General features: G+C 46.7%; 2 protein-coding genes across 8 annotated transcripts in view; one reads left to right on the forward strand and one right to left on the reverse strand.

Moving 5' to 3' along the window:
* Window positions 1–13,236, forward strand: part of LOC135243324 (synaptic vesicle membrane protein VAT-1 homolog) — a 57,843-nt gene extending 44,607 nt beyond the window's left edge. For 2 of the 3 annotated variants that reach the window (XM_064315067.1, XM_064315065.1), the window contains exons 5-6: window positions 1,234–1,475; window positions 7,566–13,236. In XM_064315067.1, coding sequence (XP_064171137.1) covers window positions 1,234–1,475; window positions 7,566–7,760 — 437 coding nt within the window. In that variant the 3' untranslated portion in view covers window positions 7,761–13,236. The remainder of the gene's footprint in view (window positions 1–1,233; window positions 1,476–7,565) is intronic. The other variant, XM_064315066.1, reaches the window with a different exon arrangement.
* Window positions 13,237–13,925: 689 nt separating this feature from the next.
* On the reverse strand, window positions 13,926–22,912 carry LOC135243322 (uncharacterized). 5 transcript variants are annotated; one of them, XR_010326603.1, is made up of 6 exons: window positions 22,618–22,912; window positions 21,737–21,858; window positions 18,702–18,885; window positions 18,325–18,428; window positions 15,528–18,040; window positions 13,926–14,302 (listed from the first exon to the last, which is right to left on the reverse strand). XR_010326603.1 is itself a non-coding variant. In XM_064315063.1 (6 exons), the coding sequence occupies exons 3-5, from the start codon at window positions 18,883–18,885 to the stop codon at window positions 15,602–15,604; spliced, it is 2,727 nt and encodes a 908-aa protein (XP_064171133.1). In that variant the 5' UTR covers window positions 21,737–21,858; window positions 22,618–22,912; the 3' UTR covers window positions 13,926–14,302; window positions 15,586–15,601. The 5 variants fall into 5 exon arrangements, 4 of the variants coding, with proteins under 4 accessions (XP_064171133.1, XP_064171131.1, XP_064171134.1 ...); XM_064315063.1 differs by having other exon boundaries at window positions 15,586–18,040; XM_064315061.1 differs by adding an exon at window positions 21,968–22,012 and having other exon boundaries at window positions 13,926–18,040; window positions 22,618–22,911.
* Between the last annotated feature and the right edge of the window lie 1,089 nt (window positions 22,913–24,001).

Genomic DNA, 24,001 nt, shown 5'->3' on the forward strand with positions numbered 1-24,001 from the left:
ACCTGTCTGTAAGGCTGTAAGGGTGGAGGTGTGACTGTACCTGTCTGTAAGGCTGTAAGGGTGGAGGTGTGACTGTACCTGTCTGAAAGGCTGTAAGGGTGGAGGTGTGACTGTACCTGTCTGAAAGGCTGTAAGGGTGGAGGTGTGACTGTACCTGTCTGAAAGGCTGTAAGTGTGGAGGTGTGACTGTACCTGTCTGAAAGGCTGTAAGTGTGGAGGTGTGACTGTACCTGTCTGTAAGGCTGTAAGGGTGGAGGTGTGACTGTACCTGTCTGTAAGGCTGTAAGGGTGGAGGTGTGACTGTACCTGTCTGAAAGGCTGTAAGGGTGGAGGTGTGACTGTACCTGTCTGAAAGGCTGTAAGGGTGGAGGTGTGACTGTACCTGTCTGTAAGGCTGTAAGGGTGGAGGTGTGACTGTACCTGTCTGAAAGGCTGTAAGGGTGGAGGTGTGACTGTACCTGTCTGAAAGGCTGTAAGGGTGGAGGTGTGACTGTACCTGTCTGTAAGGCTGTAAGGGTGGAGGTGTGACTGTACCTGTCTGAAAGGCTGTAAGGGTGGAGGTGAGACTGTACCTGTCTGTAAGGCTGTAAGGGTGGAGGTGTGACTGTACCTGTCTGTAAGGCTGTAAAGGTGGAGGTGTGACTGTACCTGTCTGTAAGGCTGTAAGGGTGGAGGTGTGACTGTACCTGTCTGAAGGGCTGTAAGGGTGGAGGTGTGACTGTACCTGTCTGAAAGGCTGTAAGGGTGGAGGTGTGACTGTACCTGTCTGTAAGGCTGTAAGGGTGGAGGTGTGACTGTACCTGTCTGTAAGGCTGTAAGGGTGGAGGTGTGACTGTACTTGTCTGTAAGGCTGTAAGGGTGGAGGTGTGACTGTACCTGTCTGTAAGGCTGTAAGGGTGGAGGTGTGACTGTACCTGTCTGTAAGGCTGTAAGGGTGGAGGTGTGACTGTACCTGTCTGTAAGGCTGTAAGGGTGGAGGTGTGACTGTACTTGTCTGTAAGGCTGTAAGGGTGGAGGTGTGACTGTACCTGTCTGAAAGGCTGTAAGGGTGGAGGTGTGACTGTACCTGTCTGTAAGGCTGTAAGGGTGGAGGTGTGACTGTACCTGTCTGTAAGGCTGTAAGGGTGGAGGTGTGACTGTACTTGTCTGTAAGGCTGTAAGGGTGGAGGTGTGACTGTACCTGTCTGAAAGGCTGTAAGGGTGGAGGTGTGACTGTAATGCTTTCATTTGCAGGTGCTGCCAACATTCTGACAGGTCAGAGGAAGAACATCCTGGCCTTGGCTAAGACCTGGTATAACCAGTTCTCCATCAACGCCCTCAGCCTCATGCACGCCAACAAGTCCGTGTGTGGCTTTCACCTGGGGTACCTGGACGGGGAGTTTGAGCTCGTCTCCCAGGTGGTGGCCAAACTGCTGGAGCTCTACGGACAGGGCAAGATCAAACCCAAAGTGGACTCCACCTGGCACTTTGAGCAGGTAAATAAAGAGCCGGAGGTGGCTGTCTGTGTGTGTGTGTGTGTGTCCCTGTGTGCCTGTGTGTGTGTGTGTGTTGGCCTTTTTGCTCTATGATGTTGCTGGCCTGATATCTGATACTCCAAGCAGTGTGTTACACACTCAGGATGACTGTACCGTTTTAAGAGGGTTGTTCACTGCCATTTTTTCATATTATTTATTGTTGGTTAGTTTCTACATCAAACAGATACTTCTTTCCTTGATTCCAGCTGCCTGGGATTGCTTGCATCATAGGAAATAATTGGGTAAAATACACACAGGAGCATGCGTTAAAACTGAAATAACACCAAAAAGGCCCAGAAAGGGAACTGTCCCTTTATGAGGGAAACAAGGAGGTCATGGAGCCTCAGCAGCCAAACTGAGAGCCGGCGAATGAAAGGAGTCCCTCCCTCCCTCCCGTCTTTGTCTTTCTCGCACTTGTTACCATGGTGATCTGTTCAGACTGCCTGTGTTTGTTGAATAGGTAGATAGACGTTGTCAGTATTGAAAAAAAAGTTTGTTTCTCCCTGTAATCCCAACTATGTCATAGCCCCCACTATTCATAGTTCCAAAGTTCCAAAAATAAATGTTTTATACTTCTAGCATTTAGACGAAGACATTTCAGATTATTACTTCTACACATCCTCTCCCGTTCCCTCACCCCCGCCTTCCCAAGCCAGCCTTACTATAACTTAGCTTTAACAAGACTTCATCCGTGTTCACACTGTTATAGGAAGCCCTGAGGGCTTCCATCCTGGCAGTCTGCACTTCCCTACCCTTTTCACTTTCTGACCTCCGTGCCCCCCAAGTCCCTAGTTTAAATAATCCTGTGCTACCTTAAGCATACGCTGGCCCAGTTGCAGCCCATCACACTTGTACAGGTCAACTGTGTCCTAGAAGTAGTCCCAGTACCTCATGAATATGTACCTGTCCTTCCTACACAAGGATTGTAGCCATGTTTTAAACCTTCAAATAAACTGTGCTTCCCTCTGCTTTCACGTGGTACTGCTAGTATTCCAGAAAAAACTACCATGGAGGTTCTACTCTTAATCTTTTCTGCTAGCTCCACAAATTGTTCCTGCAAAACCTCAAACCTACCCTTACCTATGTCATTGGTTCCTGCATGAACCATGACCACTGGATCCCTCCCCGCTCTGGCTAGGAGCTTGTCCAGGAGATCTCCTGCCTGGGCACCAGGCAGGCAACATACTGTACGAGACTCCTTGTCACACAAACAGACTATGCTGTCTACCCCCTAATAAATGAATCCCCCACTATCACCAACTCCCTTTTCTGAGAGGATGTGGCCACCTGGGTGCCCAGTGGCTCCTCAGTCCTCCCACTCTCAGGGTCAAGGGCCAGACCCAATTCCGGCAAGGGCTAGAATCGGTTGGACACGTCAACCTCTGGAGATGCTGCCCCTGTGTGGTGTGCACGCCCTTTTCTGCAGCTGTGCCCCACTGTCTCCCATCTATCTCTCCCTGCTTGCTCTGGCTTCTCCCCCCTTCTCAACTGTGGCATGCACACCAAATCCTTAAAGGACAAGCTACTCAGTTCCTGGAACTCTGATGGAGTCCAGCAAGCTGGCCCTCAATATGAAGAATCTTGCTCTCGAGATGCTCAGTCAGTTGGTGGTGGCAGACGAACTTGCCCTGAAAATTGCTTTCCAGAAGCGCGATCATCCTGCAACCCTCACACAGCTTTGGCCACATTTTTACCCCCTAAAGGCCAATTCATACTTTCTGCATGTCCGCTTTGGTCCGCTTTGGTCCGCGTGATGTAAATGTCGTCATCCGCCCATGTCCGCGAGGGTCCGCGCGGACCCCTATGCGGACGTCCGCGTGCAGTCCAAAATTTGTGACCGCGCAGACTGTACACATAGCAAGCGCGCCGACTGCGCATGCTCCAGATAACAAAATGGATGCTTGTATTGAAGAGAGGTTGTGCGAGGAGATCCGCCATTACCCACATTTATATTGTCTATCTGGGCATTCATAAAAATATTCTTTCACCACTCAAAAATCGTATTCCTTCATAGCAACAAGATAAAACTCGTCAATAGCCCTAAGATATGCCAATACGGCAGTGAAAACGCTGCTCACTGAATAACGAAATAAACGAGACAAAGTTTTTAAAAATGATACCATGTCATTCTACAGTCAATATCTGGGACTAAATATTGAATAAATATACAACCTTCCCATTGGTTTTACGCGTAGAGATGTCCCTTTTGAGACTGAGTGGTCATATATTGTCTTGGACAATCCGGTTGTGAAATACACGCGCATTTGTGATGGCTGGGTACCTTCCAAAATAGATGTGCGTAATACCACACCTGTTGTTTACAGCGTTGTCACCGTTTTTAGTACAGTCTGTCTTGATTGACAATTCATTTATTCAGTAGGTGAGAGTATAAGCTTTCTAACGATGTATAGCATGTCTAATTTTGCTTTTGGAATAGTGTTTTATAGGTCAGGGTAACCGAACATTTTCTTATCATCGCATTCACTTACGCATTCACTCTGAGGTAATGGAACTGGAATGGAGTGTAGATCGGGAAATGCGCATGCGTGGAACACCAGACTGACGCGGACCCTCAATTGTAGTATGAATGGAACCGCGTGAGCGTCTGCGCAACCTGTATGAGTCCGCAGCTGTACGCGGAACGTGGAAAGTATGTACGAGCCTTAAATATCACCCTCTCTCTCCCTATTTCTAGAGTAAGTTACTGCAGAGACGGCGGTACCAAGACCACAACTTAAAAACATGCGGGTGGCTTTGGACAACTAGCAGCAGGAACCAGGGAGAAAAAATTAATAAACTGTTAAAAGTGCCTTATTTATTCATCTAAAATTAAGCGTTGAATAAATAACATGACAAAAGAACTGCCCAGTGCAGAATCACTAACTTAACTAGCTTTTTAGTAAATGGCTACGACTGAAGGAACCCCTGTACTAAGAAATATAACACACAAACATGCACATGCACACACACACATACACATGCTCACACATGCACACACACACACACACACACACACACACACACACACACACGCACACACACACACACACACACACACACACAGCCACACACACACACACACACACACACACACTCTCTCTTTTCTTCAGTAGAGCCCCAGTTGCTGTCACTTCTTCCCCACTCCCTGTGTACATATCTGGCCGGCGTCAGAGAACTGCTTCAGGGATTTGCAGTTGCTAGGAGATGGGCCGCTGTTGCCATGGCTTTGGTTGCTAGGTGGTCTGGCTGATTGGGGGTGGAGGACTGAGCTGTCTGTCCGGAGAAACTGGGGTTGCTTGGAAGATCAGAATGCTGACTAAATTCACTCACTCACTCTCTCACTCTCTTTCTCACTCATATGCTCGCTCATTCACTTTATCACTCTCTTTCTCACTCACTTGCTCGCTCACTCACTCTCTCACATGTTCGCTCCCTCACTCACTCTCTCACTCTCTTTCTCATACACTTGCTCGCTCGCTCACTCACTCACTCATTTACTCACTCACTCTCTCACTCTCTTTCTCACTCACATGCTCGCTCACTCACTCTCTCTTTCTTACTCACATGCTCGCTCATTCACTCACTCTCTCACTTGCTCACTCCCTTACTCACTCTCTCTCTCACTCACATGCTCGCTTACTCAATCTCTCACTCTTTCTCACACACTTGCTCACGCTCACACACTTGCTTGCTCACTCACTCACTCACTCTCTCACTCACATGCTTGCTTACTCACTCTCATCTCTTTCTCACACACTTGCTCACGCTCACACACTTGCTTGCTCACTCACTCACTCACTCTCTCACTCACATGCTCGCTCACTCACTCACTCTCTCACTCACATGCTCGCTCACTCACTCACTCTCTCACTCACATGCTCGCTCATTCACTCACTCTCTCACACACTTGCTCGCTCACTCACTCACTCTCACTCTCACTCATGTGCTGACTAACTCTCAGTCTGTTACTGTGACTAATTAATTAAACTAGTTAATTCTGTCACTCAATCTCTTGCTCTCTCTCATTCACTCATTCACTCATCCACTCACACATGTTCTTTGTCTCTAACTGAAGCATGTTACAGCTTCTTTTACTCGTTATTAACTCTATATGATGCAGTAACTCACTCACTGGTGGAGTCACCATTCTTTCCAAAGCAGCTTTCTCGCCTGCACTGCAGTCCTCCCTCTGCATGAGGTCGGACACGTTTACCCTCACTGGGCACACACGTTTACCACGCTACGCTGCCCCAGTCATGCATGTTGATGAGTCGCTTGCCAGTTGACAGTAATTGGCAGCAGTCTTCCTACACTGCTGTGTGCTGAGTTCAGTGTGGTTGTTTGAAGCTTAGACATGGCGGTGGCATGATTTTACAGAGTTGTGCTATGTAGTTGTTTTTTTCATTGCATTACTGAAAGGGTTTGCAGCAGTGGAAGGCTAATGAAGCTGTGAAGTAGACAGGATGTGGTGCAGGATGGCTGCTTTATGTGATTTCCCCGCCTGGGTGTGGGTTTGAGACCCGGCATGGAACTTTCTTACCTGTGGTCCCTTCTGTCCTTCGCCCTCTCTGCTGTCTACCTGTTTGAATACATGTAGAAAAATGCAAACGAAGGGTGGACTTCTGGGCTCTCCTTTTTTTGAAAAAATTTAATTAAGTAACTATCGTTTTGCTTTCTGCACAGAGTTTGGACAGATTTTCTAGCCTCTATTTTCTAGCTGTTTTCTTGTGCAGGTAATTTGTAACTGAGAGCTCTTGTGGTCAAATCCTGGAGTCGAGTCCAGAGGGAGTCGAGTCCAGTGCAGGCTTGATTGTGGTCAAAAAGCTGAACAGCCTCAAGGAATCTGTCCACTAGATTTTATAAATGCAGTATCTTTTGCAACTCTGAGTGTTTCAGCACACTGACTGTTTATTGTTTTGACTATAATGAGTGTCTATTGAGCCAGTGTTAAGTATTCATTTTTTAGTTGTGGTTGCGTTGGACACAAGGGACTTGTTTCGTTCCAGTTTGAGTTGTCCATGTTATTGTGTTGTGGGTGAATTTGGGACGTTAACAGTTGTTCAGTTGTTGTCGTATTGTACGTTTCCTGTATTCAGATTCCTCTACTCTCAAACCAGGAAATCATATAAACAAGGCTTTTGCACTCTGGGATGAACGCAAGCGGTGTCTCTAAACCCGTTCAGCACAACTCCCTGCGCTGTTTCAGCACATCCGTCTTTCAGTAAGATGTTACATTTTTACATTACATTACAGGCATTTAGCAGACGCTCTTATCCAGAGCGACTTACACAACTTTTTACAAAGCATTTTTACATTGTATCCATTTATACAGCTGGATATATACTGAAGCAATGCAGGTTAAGTACCTTGCTCAAGGGTACAACGGCAGTGTCCTTACCCGGGAATCGAACCTGCGACCTTTCGGTTACAAGTCTAGTTCCTTACCCACTGTGCTACACTCCGTCCATACAGATGTCCGTCTCCAAGTCCACAGATCTGGAATATGGTCAAACTGTGGATGTCTGTCCGCTGCTCAAAGTTCTCTTGTGCCCAGATGAGACTGATTATTCCCGCTTGTTGTTGGTCTTCATTCGACAAGTCTGTAGATTATGGTTTTTTTTGTAAATGTAAATTAATTTCAGGATGTAATTCCTTGGGTAATTTTCAGCCAATGGAATGAGCGCAGGGGAATGCTGGTTTTTGGGGTCCCAGCCTGGTTTTTCCTTCTTCTGTTTTTTCTGCATAGCATCTTTGTGACTGTGTATCTATAAGCGCTATACAATAAAATAATTAAATGAATTAAATATATTTCTCTCCCTCCCTCCCTCTCTCTCTCTCCCTCCCTCTCCCTCCGTCCCTCCCTCTCTCTCCCTCCCTCCCTCTCTCTCCCTCCTCCCTCCCTCTCTCTCCCTCTCCCTCTCCCTCTCTCTCCCTCCCTCCCTCTCTCTCCCTCCCCCTCTCCCTCCCTCCCTCTCTCCCTCTCTCTCTCCCTCCCTCCCTCTCTCTCCCTCCCTCCCTCCCTCCCTCTCTCCCTCCCTCCCCCTCTCCCAGGTTGGTGACGCTATGAGGAGGATGCAGGAACGGAACAACATCGGCAAGGTGATCCTCCTGCCCGAGCCGAAGAAGGAGGAGCCCAAGAAAGAGGAAGACAAGAAAGAGGAGGACAAGAAAGAGGAGAAAAAGGAGGAGCCAGAGAAAGAAGAGACCAAGAAAGAGGAGAATCCAGAGGAGCCCAAGAAGGAGTGAAATTGATATTTGGGGGTGCCACGCAGGTGATTGGAAGCCTCTCCCTGGGGGGTTGGGGGGGTTATTGTATTTGTGGGGTGAGGGTGTAAGGGGAGGGTCCTCATTGAATTTTACTGCAGTTTGAGTCACCACAGATCAGCTTTCGTACCCCATCTCATATGTGTGCCCCTTAATTGGACTTAATAGCTCTTAAAGCACCAAGTGATCAGAAATGTCAGCCATGCTCTCTGTGATGAATCCCTTAAATCAGATCCATGTAGACCAGAGAACCCCTGAGGACCCCCCCCCCTCCCCAGCCCAAGGCTACGGCCACTGCTGTCATTCCCCCGCACCCTTCCCATTGGCTGACAATACTGCGGAATTTCCTCCCACCCCCAGTACACCAAGCCTCCCCCCTCCCCTCTCATAATGCACCCAGACTCACAGACAACCCAAACCCTCTCACACCCTGACCTTATCCGACATCCTTCAGAACTACACAGGACTTTGCGGTTATGATGTCACACAGTGTAGGCGTGGAATGCGTCAGCGTTGCACATGATTGGCTGTTGGCTGCCGTGAGATATTTGCTTGCACACAAGCTTATTGGCTCCCACCCTTAGGAGTTGCCATTTTATGCTGAAGCATGAATTTGCCCCTTGAGTGATTGGATACATCCCATCTCATTTCAGTTTTTATAATCCACTGCTTTTTATGTCCCCCCAAAAGTATGTGTATTTATATTATATTCACATACAGTAAGCAGTATTATCATGTGGAATGGAGTGTTATGATCATCTGTAATAGGATGACATAATCTGTTTTATTTGAGTAAGACCAGTACTGTTAAGACCAGTAGTTTTTTAACCGAGTTCTTACTCAAGATTTTTTTTTTTAGTAAATTTGGTTTGCAATTGGAATTGGATTTGCCTGACAAAAAATTGACTTTTTTTGAGTTATTACTGGTTGAGAAGGTATTGCTTATTGTTGTTATCAGCTGTAGTTGGCAGGCAGTCGGTTTATCTCTTCCAGTTCCCGCTGGTTTGTTGGGATCCTCCTCTGGCATTCCATCCCATAATGCTCCTCTCTTGTCTCTGTGACATTTGCTGTTGTGCTGCAGCCAGGGATCAGCTAGCAAAAGACCAGACCTACCGTAGTGATCAGTCTCGGCCCCACCCTTCCTCCTCTGTCTCTCTTTCCCTTTTTCCCCTCTTAATACACTCCCCCCCCCTCCCCCCCTTTCTCGGGTCGGCATAGCAACAGGCATCCAGTTCGTCAGAGATGCTAGTGAGGTATCCCTTCTCTCTCTCTCTCTGCCAGAGGCTGTTTGGTGTATGTGAGTCATTCCCTGTTACATAAAACATTCCTGTCAGTCCAGGATTAATACCTTACTACATGAAGCTTTAAGCATTTTTCATTGTTTTGCACAAAAAAGTTTAATTGTGTTTACTCAGAGTCTCGCGCCCCTTTCTCTGTTCTGCCTGTATTGAGTATTGAGCTTCTGCCCACACAGGTCCCTGTCAGTCACAGTCTCGATATTCACAAATATGATTCTTTTTTCCCCCCGATTTTTCTTTCCCTAAATGTCTCTGCAGGCGCCAGTGTTTGGTGTGGCATTCGGTGTGCAAAAACATTCCTCCAATCTAATCATGTATGTCCATGTATGTCGTCTAATCTTGTTGGGTCTGTCTGTCTGTCTGTGGGTCTGGTTCCATCTGGTCTGTGGTTCTGGGTCCATCTGGTCTGTGGTGGCTCCTTAGTGAAGAGACTGAAAAAGTGTGTTGCCAGTTGCATGAGCAGCTTCACTTTTTGTGAGCTTGTGTGTGTGTGTGCGCGTGCATGTGTGCGTGTGTGCGTGTGTGTGTGTGCACATGTGCATCCATGTGCTGAAATCTAAAATGCTCCTCTCCTTATCCTCTCTTCCTCCACATCAGTCCTGAATTTCCCCTATAATATCTCAAATATCCCAAATCACTGCCTTGCCAATGCTCTGGTCAGAGTGCTGTGTAGTTCTGCCCTGCTGGTCAGAGTGCTGGGTAGTTCTGCCCTGCCAATGCTCTGGTCAGAGTGCTGGGTAGTTCTGCCCTGCCAATGCTCTGGTCAGAGTGCTGGGTACTTCTGCCCTGCCAGTGCTCTGGTCAGAGTGCTGGGTAGTTCTGCCCTGCTGGTCAGAGCGCTGGGTAGGTTCTACCCACCAGTCGCATTGCACATTCCAGGGTTCCGGGTCTTTTCGGCTGTCTTCAAAGCAGGGTTTACAGCTGATGATTTATAAGGTGTTCACAGCGCCCCCTGGTGATGAAATGTTTGCATGAGCACTTGAGCTGTAAAACCCTGAATGGTCTCATCTCCTTTTCCTGGTTCTGGGAGTAATTTGGTATCGGTTGCTGAAAATTGATGGGGTGGAAAACTTCCCCTTAAACTGATTATTGGTCTCGACCTGCTTTCAGTCATTTCACTTGATTAATAATGATTAATTCCCAAATGCTCATTGCCATCAGATATAGTTCTCCTCAATTAGGCTATTAGGCGAGTAATAAAATTATTTTTAACTTTATTTTATTGCAAAATTGTGCTCATTTTTTCAATGTTATTTTAAATTGTGGATACATGAACTCTTCGTTCATACTCTTCATTCTCCACACTCACATTTGGAGAATATTCATGGCAAAGACATGCAATGCGCTGATTTTCAAGCGCTGGTTTTATTGGTAGCCTTTATTGCAGGTTGTGCTGAAAGATAATGGTAGTATATTTTTTTTCATTGAGTGTACTTACCCATTGTTATTGATTTTTAAAGATTTTATTTATCATTTAATGTGGCACTCGTGATGTGAAGACGTTGTATGTTTACCTGCAAATTGATTGTTCAGATACTTGACACACTTGTTAATCAAGGAAAATGAATGAAGACTATTGAGACCGGTTTTTTTTAACTCCACCTCATCTATTTTCATTTCACCAACTGCCACTGTGTTTCTCTGGTTCTGGGAGTAACTGTTTATCTGGTTCTGTTTTTTTTTTTCAGCCTTTTTTGCTGGGTTTTCTGTGTTCCTGTGGGTGGTGTTTTTTCCTGCAAGTGCTGTGTGATTAACAAGTGCTAAAGTGAAGAATGTTGTGATTTATATTGTTACTTTAATTTCTTTTATTTCTCTTTGTACACAAGGGTTTAAATTCAAAGTGACACGCCCTTAATGGGGACCTGCTGCAGCACATTCCTTTAGTGAACACAGTTGTACTTCCTCAAAGGCCTTGACCAAGTGTGCCAAATTATGTGTGCGCTCCTCTCAACTGTTTTTTGATGCATGTTTTTCTTTTTTCAGTTGTGTTACTGCCTATATAGCACCTGGATACTCTTTCTATGACAAAAAAAAAAAAAAACCTATTGTTGTTCCCTGTATGGTTTCTAACGTGTGTGTTGGCTGACTCTTTTTGCTGCAGTTGTAATCAGTTCCCTTGCTGTAATCCTGCCTTGCCAAACTCAAGCATTCCCAGTGCCTCTGTTGTCACAAACGCCAGATTACCTCCTCAAACTGTCCGGCCCCAGCGGGGTCTTCCTGCATTGCTTCCAGATGATGCACAGCAAAATGCTCAAAATGTGTCAAATCAACACTCTGAGAGTGCATATTAAACTGATAGAGTACCTTTTATCCACTAAAGATTAGTCCATAATCCTACATTTCTCCCAACACAAAACTGCAATGAACGTCAGTTACCAACACAAAAATTGAATGTGTCGAGCACACCGTGGTGCATTATGGGTAAGCCAGTACAGCATGTTCTCATGCTCGCTTTGTGGTGCTGGGTGTATCTCGAATGCAGGAGGGCTTCAGTGTACTCTGCTAAATGCGTGGTCGCATGCCAAGCTTCCATAGCCCCATGTCCTGATCCTGTTGCTATGGGGGAAGGGGCGGGCTTTGGCAGTGTGGAGGAGGAAGCAGATGCTCACTCCAGCTGTGGTGATCAGTCACGAAGGAACGTGGTCCCCACAGCCATAACCTCCACGCCCGTAATCCCCAGCCCCTGACACACATCTCTCCACCCATAACCCCATGGGTGGAGTTGTAATTTTTAAACCGTTTCAGTGTGATTTACATGTTTTGCTGCTTTAACTATGACCGAATGGCCGGGGCCTAGTTGAAGTGAGTGGGAAAAGAGTGACTAGATTCCTACAGGGTCACGGCTGAACTTTAGGATGAGCAAAATTCTGCCCACACCCCACTCGGCCCCTAAGGCTTAATGGCTTCTACAGCTTGCTAGATCAGGTCAGAACTGTAGGCTTGGTCTGAGCACGCCCGGGGGCGAACTCTGTCAGGAGCCACTTTGCAACATCCTTACATGCAGAATTAAAGTAGTCATGGCTTTGGAAATTAAATGAAACATTACATTTTTTTTTTTTGGATGAAATGCTTACCTCAAAACTGCTTGTATAGCATCAACACAATCAGTGAATTGAACGAGACACATTGCTCAATTAGTACAGACAGTACGCTGTAGGGATGAAGCTTAATTCTCTGCAGTTGGGATTCAGGTACCTACTGGTCCCGACAATTCAAACTTATGCTTGTCTAACCCCCATCTTAACCCCTGGGGAGCTTTCTGAAAACGAGAGCCAGTCCTGGTCTTGGGAGTTTCTGGCTCTCTGTGAGTGGCTGTGCGCTTTTCTCTGCTCCAGGTCACTGTGGAGTCTTCTGCCGCTCACAGCTGTTCGCTCGAGCCAAAATGGAGTGTGCGCTAACTTTCGTTGCTTACAGCTGTTCACCCGAGCATAAATGGAGTGTGCGCAGGAGAGCGGTGCTGCTGCAGTTGCAGTCTGTGTAAACATGCCAGCTTTTCCAGCCCCTGCAGACACAGCCTAGGCTTACCGCCAGGTACTGCGGTCCGCCGCGCGGCATCGCTGCAGGGTAGCGTTACAGTGCTACGGGAGTGTTATGGAAATGTGCGCACTGGCTGGATACACGCCTGTTTAGCTGGCAAATGAAATCACTCCATGGCTCTCACTGGCTTGCAGAACAGCAGTACAGCACTCAAGTCTTGTTTCTCAATTACTTCCAACTCAAAGTGCCATTGCAGATAAGGCCGTGATTGGCGGCCTGTGATTGGTCACTGCAGCTATGCTCTTAGCGGCTGCAGGGCTCCAGCCAGAATCACCAGTCCGGTCTAGACCACGCCTGTCCGGTCTAGACCACGCCTGTCCAGTCTAGACCACACCAGTCCGGTCTAGACCACGCCTGTCCAGTCTAGACCGTACCTGTCCGGTCTAGACCACGCCTGTCCAGTCTAGACCGTACCTGTCCGGTCTAGACCACGCCTGTCCAGTCTAGACCGTACCTGTCCGGTCTAGACCACGCCTGTCCAGTCTAGACCACACCTGTCCGGTCTAGACCACGCCTGTCCAGTCTAGACCACACCAGTCCGGTCTAGACCACGCCTGTCCAGTCTAGACCACACCAGTCCGGTCTAGACCACACCAGTGTGCTGTAAAAGTTTTCAGTTTTCTTCCTTTCCGTGTCACGTTTGCTTTCTCCCTCACAATTGCAGCGTGTCTGTCGGCTTTGTACTTAAACCCTTTGAAGAAACGCTGCTTCTGTGCTTGAATCCGGGTCGACCACGTGTGTGCGGTGCTGTTCCAATGGACTAGAACCTGTAACGCTTTCCTGTGTAATGTTACCATATGCCTTACATGTTTCCAATTAATAAAATGCTTAACACAAAAAAGTGAAGTTTCGACTCATTTCATTTCAAATGCAAACGTAACCAAAACTGTGTGGAAGGATTTGTGTTTTGTACTGTATAAAGCTTGTATCCCTGCACAGGCACGTCATCTTTTCTTTGTGATGAAGAATATGACCTGGATGAAGGAGGTGGACAGAAATGGGTGTGGTCACATAGACCGGTAGGTTCTCCAAAGGTCAGTTCCATCCTCTGAGTTAGGTAGGTATCATCCAGTTGGAAGATGAAGCCTAATAACCAAAAATCAAGACATACTACTTGTGCAACATTGGTTATTACATGAACACACCTGCGTTGTTTTAGTTGTATTGTCCAACTGATGTCCTGTCAACGGATACATCTCCTTTTAAATGGAAAAAATGTTCTTACTGAATGTGTAAGGTTTTGTGAAGTTACACAGTTACATCTTTTCTTTGTATTGAGCTTGTTGAGGATAAATCAGACTCCGCAGAAAGGTACAGTCAGGTTTGCTCATTTAATGCCACAGGTAATGCCATAGCAATACTCAGCAGTTTATAACGTATTGCATCATTCCACTAAATCACCCCCCCCCCCCCCACCTGTTTTCAATAAAGCTGTTAAAGCCAAAACAAAACAGCTGCTGACCGGTTTCCTTGGAGTCGTACATTCATTATTTCATTGCCAAGGTTTTCACTAGAAAACTCGTCACATTCACAAAAAGACTAATTTTCAGCATTATTATAAAAAATACACATCTGTGATCCTTGTCAGTTCTTGGTCTTGTTTTGCATCCTGGGCAAAGCTGTGCTTCCTTGAGCTTCCAGGACCCTCAGAGCTTCGGGCTGAGGCTGATGCATTCTGGGTACTCATTCCTGCAGTGAAAGTGGGGGCACTGGTGAGACTGGTTCTGCCACAGGACAGTCAGCAGCTATAGCATGTAGTCTACACATCCTTAAAATGGTTCACAGTACTGACAAAGTCCTGCGCAAACTTCTTCCTCTCCCTATCATATGAAAGTGACTCCAGGCCCATTGCCAAATTTCTTTCATGTTTCCAGGGTCTTTTGAAACCTGAATTCTTAGACGCTGGGTTTTTTTTCTTAGGCTCTCAATATGACCGTTTCAAAGATGATTTCCGCTAGTGATAAAACATTACTTCTGTCACATTGGTGCTAGGCTACACAATGTGCGAGTGTGTTGCTAGCATACGGAACAAGAATAATTCTTGATTTGTCATTTGTTGTAACAATGAACAGCTGTTCTGATAATATTTACAGCATTTATTCATACCAGTGATATCATGACAAATCATTGAATTACTTGGGCGTTAAGACAAGTACAATATGTTGTAAATTTCAGATTATATTTTTAGTACTTCCATATAATAAAATGTAGTATTCAGTGTATTACAATTTATATTCCAATGGACATATTTCCGTTGCATAAGGACACAGCATGTGAAAAGGACAAAATCTGATAACTGCTTTCCTGGGTTAAGACATGAGATACTGCTGAACTGGAAGATAGGAAATGTGTTTCTAAAAAATGTCTTTGATTGTGTTTGCCACCCACTTCCTGTGAACTGCTTCCTGTTTGGGTACAGACATACGATGTAAATACCCGTCAATGATAGGCTATATCTTCAAAAGATTTTTTCTTACAGTTCCTGTCCCTCCCCAGTGGAGATTTGTAGCACTGCATTTGTAGTTACTGCATTAACCTAACCCTTCTACTGTACACTCAGGCCAGCCAGGGGCGTGGCAAACCCAGTGCCTCAAATGCCAAAGTGGATACTGTTCTGCCTCATTCTCAAGTGACTGAATTGATGTCAGTTAGTTAATTACTGCACCACACATTTATTTATATAGACCACAAATATTTATGTATTTTCCAGAGACCACAAAAATATAATTAATCAAATTGCATTAAATGTAAGTCTTGGAAGAATCACCAGAATACAACATAGGCTATTCTGGCCATTCAGAGTTTACGAGCAGAGTCAGTTCTGTGCTGAATACACTATCATTTTTAAGCCTGTAGGGGTGAGTAACAAACAGATGGGGAACCTGCAGAAGAGAATATGCAGAAAGAGTGAAACCCGCTCGAGGGTTGAGGATGAGTTCTTGCTGAGTGTTTGCTGGGTTGAGTGCACTCACGCAGACTTTTTCACCGTCAGTCCTGGTCTTGTGAAGGTCCCGCCTCCGGACGACTCTGGTCCTTCTGGTCTTTGCTCCCACTGTGAGGGCTCCCTGGTCCTGACTGGGACACAGTCCCTGTACTGGTTATTACTGTCTCTTTCCGTGTGGACGCTGATGCCGGGTGAGTAAACAGGGCCGCATTGACTTTGCTGGGCTTTCCATTCTTGGGCCTGGCCTTCCCAAGCTTCTCCATGATGATGGGCTCTTTCTGGGCTGCTGATTGGCTCACTTGTTGCGCCCCGCCTCCTGATACCTTCTGAACGTTTTGTTTGTGCTCGCTGGTGCTAGGCCTGGTCTCCTCTCCTGGCTGTGTTACTGGTTCCTCCTGGGAGCCATCCGGGGTGCAGCTACTTTGGTCCAGGTTGTCAGATTGAGGTGGAAGGTTTTCTTTGTCCTGGGCACTGGTGGTCAGAGAGGTGTCCGAAGTTCCCCCTACCCCCCGTGGACTCTCCCGCAGGCCTTGCCTCCTCTTGGCCCCATCCTGGAACACTTCCAGCAGAGCCCCAACCACCTGAGTGCACAGCTGTCTGGGCCCGATGACAAAAAGAATATCTTCGTGTAGCTGGATTTTCACCTTCCGGAACCTGCTCCGCACCTCGGCGCAGCATATCTCCAAAGTCTCATCCTGAGGATCAGCCACACCCAGCCTGACCAGTGGCAGCTGCTCCACAGTAAAGTCTGTGGCGACCATGGTAACCAGGTTCCTAAGCTCCCGCTGGCAGCCATTCACTCTGGATGGCTCCGCCCCCTTCAGGATTATAGTCGTGACATCACTGTCTGATTGACTCTCCTTCACCTGTGACCCTGAGATTATGTCCTCCAGACGAGTGCGATAGACCTCCTTCATATATTGCCACATGACCGTTTGAGCCTGCACCTCCACACTGTGCACCTCCTGTTGCTCTTTGCTGATCCCTGGAGTGCTTAAATTACCCCGGCTCAGCTTCTCCTCGTAACCACCTGCATCCCCCACTTTCTGATCCCGCCTGTTCCTGGCATAGCCTGAGAAACTGTTAGCCCGTCTCAGTGTGGTTTTGAAGCCAGACTGCGAAGGGGGGACATCGGCTGTTTGGGCCGTCTGAACTCCAAACAGGTCCATGTGTTGCACAGTGCCCGGGGAACTCCCGACCTGCAGCCTCAAGTCTGTCAGAGTGGAGCTCAACAAGGGCCTGCTCTCCACAGAGGCAGCAGACACAGGATCCAACTTCTCCAATGGGATGTCCTGCCCTGTAGTACCAAACTTTCTTAGGTCTTCCAGATTTAGTCCACCAACGCCTACCCCAGGCCTCTCTTTGCCCGATATTCGACCACTGCTCAAAACTGGACCACTGGAATTCATGCTGGACCTTTGTTTACGTACAGAATAAAGTTCCTTGAATGCATTGCGAGGTGTCAACAGTGTGTTGCCAAGCCCAATGCCTAGCTTATCTAACCCAGAGACCCTGCACTTTGTGTCCCTGAAACTGTCGGCTAGCCTGTACTCCCTGCTTCCTTCAGGACTGCCATCCGTGCAGGTCTTGAGCACTGTCCCAGCACTGGCATCCAGCCGAGAAGCGTTTGAGGCAGGACCGAGGTCGGCCCTGCCCAGCCTAGGGTGAAGGCGAGCCACCTCCTCGGCACGCAGGTCCAGCAGGAACCGCTTGGCTTCCATGACATCGCTACTGCTGCCCACAATGGAGATGTGCTTGCCAGCAGCATCCTGTCCCAGAAGCACCTGGGGTAGCTGGAGCTGCAGAGCCTCCAGGGCCTGCTGGAGGCCCTCCTGAGGCCCGCTCTCCTTGAGGAGCTGCTCCCTGCACAGCCGGCTCTCCACCTCCTGGCACAGCCTGCTCAGGTCTCTGTGCGCCTGCCGCAGGCCCTCATGCCCTGACGCCTGCCCCTCCGTAGTCTGCAGGAACAGGGTGGTGACTCCGTCCGTGGTCACGTCCAAAGCCTCCACACCGCGCCGGCTCAGGATGCGCTCGTACTTTTGCCCACAGTGCTTCTGAAGGTAGCGGAAGGCGTCTATGTCCACAATCAGGGAGCGATCATAATCCTGCCGCAGGGGGTCTGCCCGGGCGGCCCTAATCCTGTTAGTGCCACTACTGCCCTCAAGAGTCTCAGGCGAAGCCTGGCCCAAACCTTGTGACCCACTGGAAGGGTCTCTCACCGCACTTGAGCCGGTACTTTTCCTGCCTGTGCTTCCCCTAGTCCCCGCCAGGCTGGTGCCTAAGGAGGCAGGGCTTTCCAAAAGGCCCAGCAGCTGGGAGACTATGGCCTGGACCACAGAGAAACGGCCACTCAGCGTACAGAGTCCCGCGGGCAGGTCAAAGCCACACTGGATCTCAGGGGAGCTCCGCTGCACCCTGGTCACCACCTCCTTCCCCAGGGGCAGCCAGTTATAGTTCACTATCACCGTCATGCTCGTGAAAACCTTATGGAAAAAGAGGAAAAAAAGGCAAAGATGAAGAGAGGCTTGTAACCTAATGTGAAAGGTGCTCCCACACCCTGGTCCTGGAGAGCCACAGGGTCTGCTGCTTTTTATTTTCACTGAAATCAACAACTAGTTCAGACCCAAAAAACCAGATGAAGTAACTCCTTTTACTGATCAAATTAAAACTAAAAGCAGCCCTTCAGGACCAGGATAGCAGAACCATGAAATTGTGGTACAACCTAGCAAACATTTCAGTTTTTAATCTGAAACTTAATTCCAGTTACCTTATCCTGGTTGACTTCTTTGCTTGGAAAACTCACAGTGAGTTTGTACTCCTTGTTGTCCAGCAATAAAATGTGTTTTCCGTATTGAACCACACTCTGGGCCACTGTGCATGAGGTCATCAAATAGAATTAATCAGACTTCAGCAACAAAGGAAAAAACCAAGAGTAAGCAATTCTGACTTGTCAATGAAATTATATATCACAGACCCAGTTCATTATAAATTGCTAGAATGACAAGGCTGTAAAACACACAAGTGTGGCCACTGCAGTTTGCAAAGTGTGCAAAAGAAGTCCAAGTTAATAAATGAAGCCAACAATGGCTAGAGCATGCAAATGGGGATGTGTTAGTGCGGAGTGACTCCCCTCCATCTGCTGACCTTTACGGTCCTCAAAGGTGATGAGGGCGGAGGCAGGCGTTGTCTTGGTGATGTTGATGGAGCGGATCTCCCCTCCTCCATGCCTGCCCCTCAGGAAGTGAATGCAGAGCTTGTCTACCAGTCTCTCCTCGTCGATGCCTGTGGGTAAACCACTGACTGTGACTGTACAGCCTTCTGCCTCCATCTGGTGGACAGAAATGGTATGTATGGTCAATATAACAGGCCAATAACAGACCACAGATGTCAAACTGCAGTCCTGGAGGGCTGCAGTGTCTGCTGGTTTTTGGGGTGTTCTCGGCAGCACTGGATCATTTAGTCATTGACTGGCTAAAAGAAAATCCACACACCTTGTTCCCAGGGCCTTAATTGGCAGCTGATTGAAAGGAAACCACAAAAACCCGGAGACACTGCAACCACCTGGGAATTTAGTTTGACACCCCTGACGTAGTCCCACAGAGTGAAATGAGAAAGTAATGGTCACATATGAGGTGACAGGTATACTCACTCAGGCGTAATGTTAATGGATGTAAAGATATAAATGCTGTTTCACTTTGCAAGACATATAGCCTAAGTATTCACACTCAGTCCAGGGGACCCTTTGTGTACGATGGGATTCGTTCCAACCACATTTGCAATCCCACGAACTGCATGAGCCCACTTGTGAACTTGTAGAATTAGCCAGCCCTAGCCATCCTGGACTTCACGGGAACATGCCCGTTAAGTCAACAGTCTGCAAGTGCGGGGAAGAGTGGACATTTGGACTCAGCCCATTGAGAACTTGTGGACTCAAAGGCACATTTCCATCTAGCCCATGAGGGTTCAGGGCCGTCCCGCTCTCAAAGCAGCGAGTGCTCTCGCATGCACCCTCCATTCGCCCTCATGCCAAGTCCCCATCGCTGCAAATTCAGACCGAGGGAATAACCCAGAATTCAGTTCATGTCAATGATGTAGGAAGTACCTGCCAATATTTTTTGTGCGCAAGGGAGGGGTATAATTTGCATATAAAAACGATGACAACTTGCTCTTTCTTTCCGTGAGGGACCAAATTGATGAAATGCACCAACCTATCAATGCATTTTTTTTGTACATTTGTGTTTTGTTACTCTAGGATCAACTGCCCACTATTTTTTCCCAAAACTTTGAGCTTTTGTTAGGCTGCCATTGATAGTTACCAGTGCTATTTCAATCATTTCCCACTGCTGTGCATGAAATATTGGTTAATTTAATAAATCAATGTTTTTAAAACACTTGATCCATGATTTCTGCCTCGTTTTTCAGTTTTCCGTGATTTTCAACAAGTTCACTGTGACCGCTCAGTGACTTTAGCCAATATTTTCCCAGACAAATATGCCCAGCCTTATTCATAACTTCTATACATTTATGACAGTGCATGAACCCATGATAAAAAACATATTTCCTTTCTTGTGTGAAGAGGGTCAGCGTTAACACCCATTAATTGCTGTCCCATTCTCCCAATCCACTCTAGGACCAGCCAATAATTTTCAAACATGTTTCATATTTTTGTTGTTGCTCTTGGAAGTGTGAAAGGCAATATGTCACATTGGCCAATGACATTCCACCAGTAGGGTCTATAAGGAAGCAATGTTACTAAAATGTTAATGGCAGATTAGATGAACCCACAATCATACATCACAATAATAATGTACAGGGCTGATAGCTATAACATTTCAAAGCTAAAATAAGAATAGTTAAAGCTACTATAATATGAAGAATGAAGCTATCTAGTGCTCTGATTATTATCAATATTTCCATTCTTACCTACAACTCTCTTTGCAGTAGGCCATACAGACCTACTGAGAGTCAGTTCTGGCCATGCCGACCCCAACCATCGATGTGCCAGATTTATTTTTAATGTGTTTTTCTGCGTATATAGGCTAAAAGTGCTGACAAAAACTGCTGCTAATTGCTCTTTGTCCATGGCAATCATATAGTTGGCAACCAACGTGTGCAGAAGGTTTGTTCCTTGTTGTCTTATAACGTGTGACCTCATCCTATGATATGTGCACAATTAAGATGGTAGGACAAGAATCATGGTCAGTAAATGTGAGATGTCCTGAGATGTTAGGACATAAATGTTGTGTAGTTTACAGATGGCTTAAGCCTGTTAGTCCATCCTCTGCAAGTCCAGAGGGCTCCATTTGGGAGTTGGCCTTGCTGTTAAATAAGGTATGCTATGTTAGGTTTGGAGTGAAAACCTACAGGATGGTAGATCTCTAGCTGCTGAATGGGGTGTGCTATGTTAGGGTTGGAGTGAAAACCTACAGGATGGTAGATCTCTAGCTGCTGAATGGGGTGTGCTTTGTTAGGTTTGGAGTGAAAACCTACAGGATGGTAGATCTCTAGCTGCTGAATGGGGTGCGCTTTGTTAGGTTTGGAGTGAAAACCTACAGGATGGTAGATCTCTAGCTGCTGAATGAGGTGTGCTTTGTTTGGGTTTGGGTGAAAACCTACAGGATGGTAGATCTCTAGCTGTTGAATGAGGTGTGCTTAGTTTGGGTTGGAGTGAAAACTTGCAGGATGGTAGATCTCCAGGAACAGGGTTGGGCAGGCCTACACTACATGGTACTCTACAGTTTGGAGCTGAAACCTGAGCCTAGTGTGGCTGAACGGCCTTTTCTCCTCATTAAGTGTGCTTGTCTTACAATACTGTACAACATATAAAGATATGCATTGTGCGCACAATGCAATGCAAACATTTGTAAAAAGTAGAAAGAAAAAAAAAGTGTTTACCTCATTACTCATCTTATTAAATTCAGCAATGGTCAAAAATGATACTTACAATTCAAAAGTTTGATGGCAAACTAAGCAGTATAGACTACATGCAGATATACAGTAAAAATAATAGGTCTAATGTTGCCTCTAGCTCAGTTATAAATATGTCTCTTGTAAATATTTTGCAAGAATATTATGTTGAATGTTGAAATACGCATGTTTGCTTGCAAGAATTACAACTAGCAGAAAACTTGACTAATATGGTTTGGGTTGAACTCGTTTGGGTTGCTAACGTTACTCACCTCGCCCAGAGATTTCGTCCGTTAGAAGCTTTGCAAGAGAGAAGGTCTGTTATATATCTGTAGCAGCTGCAGCGGCCGATTGTGACGTCAGCTGCAAGTCTGTTGTTCAGATTCTGAACGTTCTGTCAATAGGAATCGATGATAAATGTTTCGATATGAAATCGTAAATACCCCAACAATATTTCAGCTATTGGCACAAAAAGCACAAGCAACGCAATTAGCGTAGCCTACCAGGTGAAGCTCCTTGACAAATTTGGTAGGTCTGCTGAAAAAGCCCTAAGAGCAGCGTACAGAAAATTGATGTGGAGGGATCTCTTATTACAGGAGTACTGTATTTTATTTGACGTGACGGACAACCAAATGCATTTTCTTGATACTGCATTACGCGTGTAAAAATGCCAACATCCCTAGATTCAAGTAATGTAGTTTTTCTGTAATTGACGTGCATTTCAATACGTTTGTTAAACTAAAGAACCTGTTGAAAATGCAATCGCTTCCTGTCTGTTAAAATGAATTTGCATTTTAATCATGTTTAGTGGTGAACAAGCCAATGTTACAGTTGCTATTTACATCCAAAATGTATTTTTAAATCAGGTTGCGTTACTGCTAACACGTTACTGCTTAATTTGCTCTTTTAATTTCTGTCGTCGCCTTTTCGTTTAATAGGAACAACAGGAACACATTTTTGGTCATTCTGAATTGACGACGCGTGACAGAGAAACAAAACGAAAATACTAATTCAAGGAAGTCCACAAACATACAGATTCTCAGAAACGGCGAAAGTTGTGGAGCAACTCAGTAATTTCATTACATAGCGATGTTTGTCTCCATACAGTGGGCCTACGCCCTCGCTATATCGTTATAGACAGCTACGGTTTTACCTTTTGTTTTATCGTCCAAACGAAGACAACGCATTAATGTCGACATCTTCAAGAAACAGAAAGTGAAAGACAATACTGTTTGTTTGAAATCGCTCCGACACTCTCGGTGTGCATGCATGCGGATGATTGCCTAAGCACAGACCCTGGATCGGTGTAAAATCTTGAGACAAAGTGGTTGGGGTATAAAAATGATTCACGGCAAGCCTATTTAAGTATCATTATGTAGGCACAGGCCAAGCCATCAGCCAGACATTCTTCTTCTCTGTTTTTGTAGGTCCTTACTCTTGTTCAGATTTTCCTTTTTTTGGTGTAGGCCTATAGCTTTGCCTGGGGTCTGATGTGAACTCAGGGGAACGTTTCCGCCTCATGCAACACATTTCTGTCATTGCCACAGGTGTGTGTATGTGTGTGTGTGTGTATGTGCGCGTGTGTGCGTGTACGTACGTGTGCATGTGTGTGCGTGCGTGTACGCATGTGTTTATACTACTATCTTTGTCAGGACCAAATGTCCTCACAAGGATAGAAAGATGATCCTCACAATTTCAAGAGGCTGTTTTAGGGTTAAGACTTAGGGTTAGGGTTAGAATTAGCTTAAGGTTAGGGTTAGGATTAGGTATGTAGTGGTTAGGGTTAGGGTTAGAGGTTATGGAATGAATTTAGTCAATAGAAATCAGTCAAAAGTCCTCAAGCATAGCAATACATATATGTGTGTGTGTGTGGGTGGGTGTGTGTATGTGGGCATGTGTGTGGGTGTGTGCGTATGTGGGCATGTGTGGGTGTGCGTATGTGGGCGTGTGTGTGTGGGTGTGTGGGTGTGTGCGTGTGTGTGTGGGTGGGTGTGTGTATGTGGGCATGTGTGTGGGTGTGTGCGTATGTGGGCATGTGTGGGTGTGGGTGTGCGTGCGCACGTGTGTGGGTGTGTGCGTATGTGGGCGTGTGTGCGTGCGTGGATGTGTGTGTGGGCATATGTGAGCATGTGTGAGTGTGTGCGTGTGAGTGTGTGCGTGTGTGTGCGTGCGCGCGTGTGGGTGGGTGTGTGTGTTTGTGTGTGTGTTTGCGTGTGAGCGTGCGTGAGAGTGTGTGTCCGTGCACGCATGTGTGTGGGTCTGCGTGTGTGTGTTTGCGTGTGTGTGCGTGCGCGCGTGTGGGTGGGTGTGTGCGTTTGTGTGGGTTGGTGGGTGTGTGTGTGTTTGCGTGTGAGCGTGCGTGAGAGTGTGTGTCCGTGCACGCATGTGTGTGGGTCTGCGTGTGAGTGTATGTGTGTGAGCGTGCGTGAGAGTGTGGGTGTGTGTGCACGTGTGGGTGTGAGTGTGCGTGTGTGGGTGTGCGTGTGAGTGTGTGTGTGTATGGGTGTGCGTGCACGTGTGGGTGTGTGTGTGAGTGT

The sequence above is a fragment of the Anguilla rostrata genome, chromosome 17 (genome assembly GCF_018555375.3).
Source record: "Anguilla rostrata isolate EN2019 chromosome 17, ASM1855537v3, whole genome shotgun sequence".
In the NCBI taxonomy this organism is placed as follows: Eukaryota; Metazoa; Chordata; class Actinopteri; order Anguilliformes; family Anguillidae; genus Anguilla; species Anguilla rostrata.

What these genes read in the sequence shown, in the direction of transcription:
- LOC135243322 (XM_064315063.1), bottom strand. Translation starts at nt 18,885, where the DNA reads ATGGAGGCAGAAGGCTGTACAGTCACAGTCAGTGGTTTACCCACAGGC. An exon ending in CACCTTTGAGGACCGTAAAG is followed by an intron (nt 18,429 to 18,701) that starts GTCAGCAGATGG and finishes CCTCATGCACAG; the next exon opens with TGGCCCAGAGTGTGGTTCAA. An exon ending in AAGAAGTCAACCAGGATAAG is followed by an intron (nt 18,041 to 18,324) that starts GTAACTGGAATT and finishes TTTTTCCATAAG; the next exon opens with GTTTTCACGAGCATGACGGT.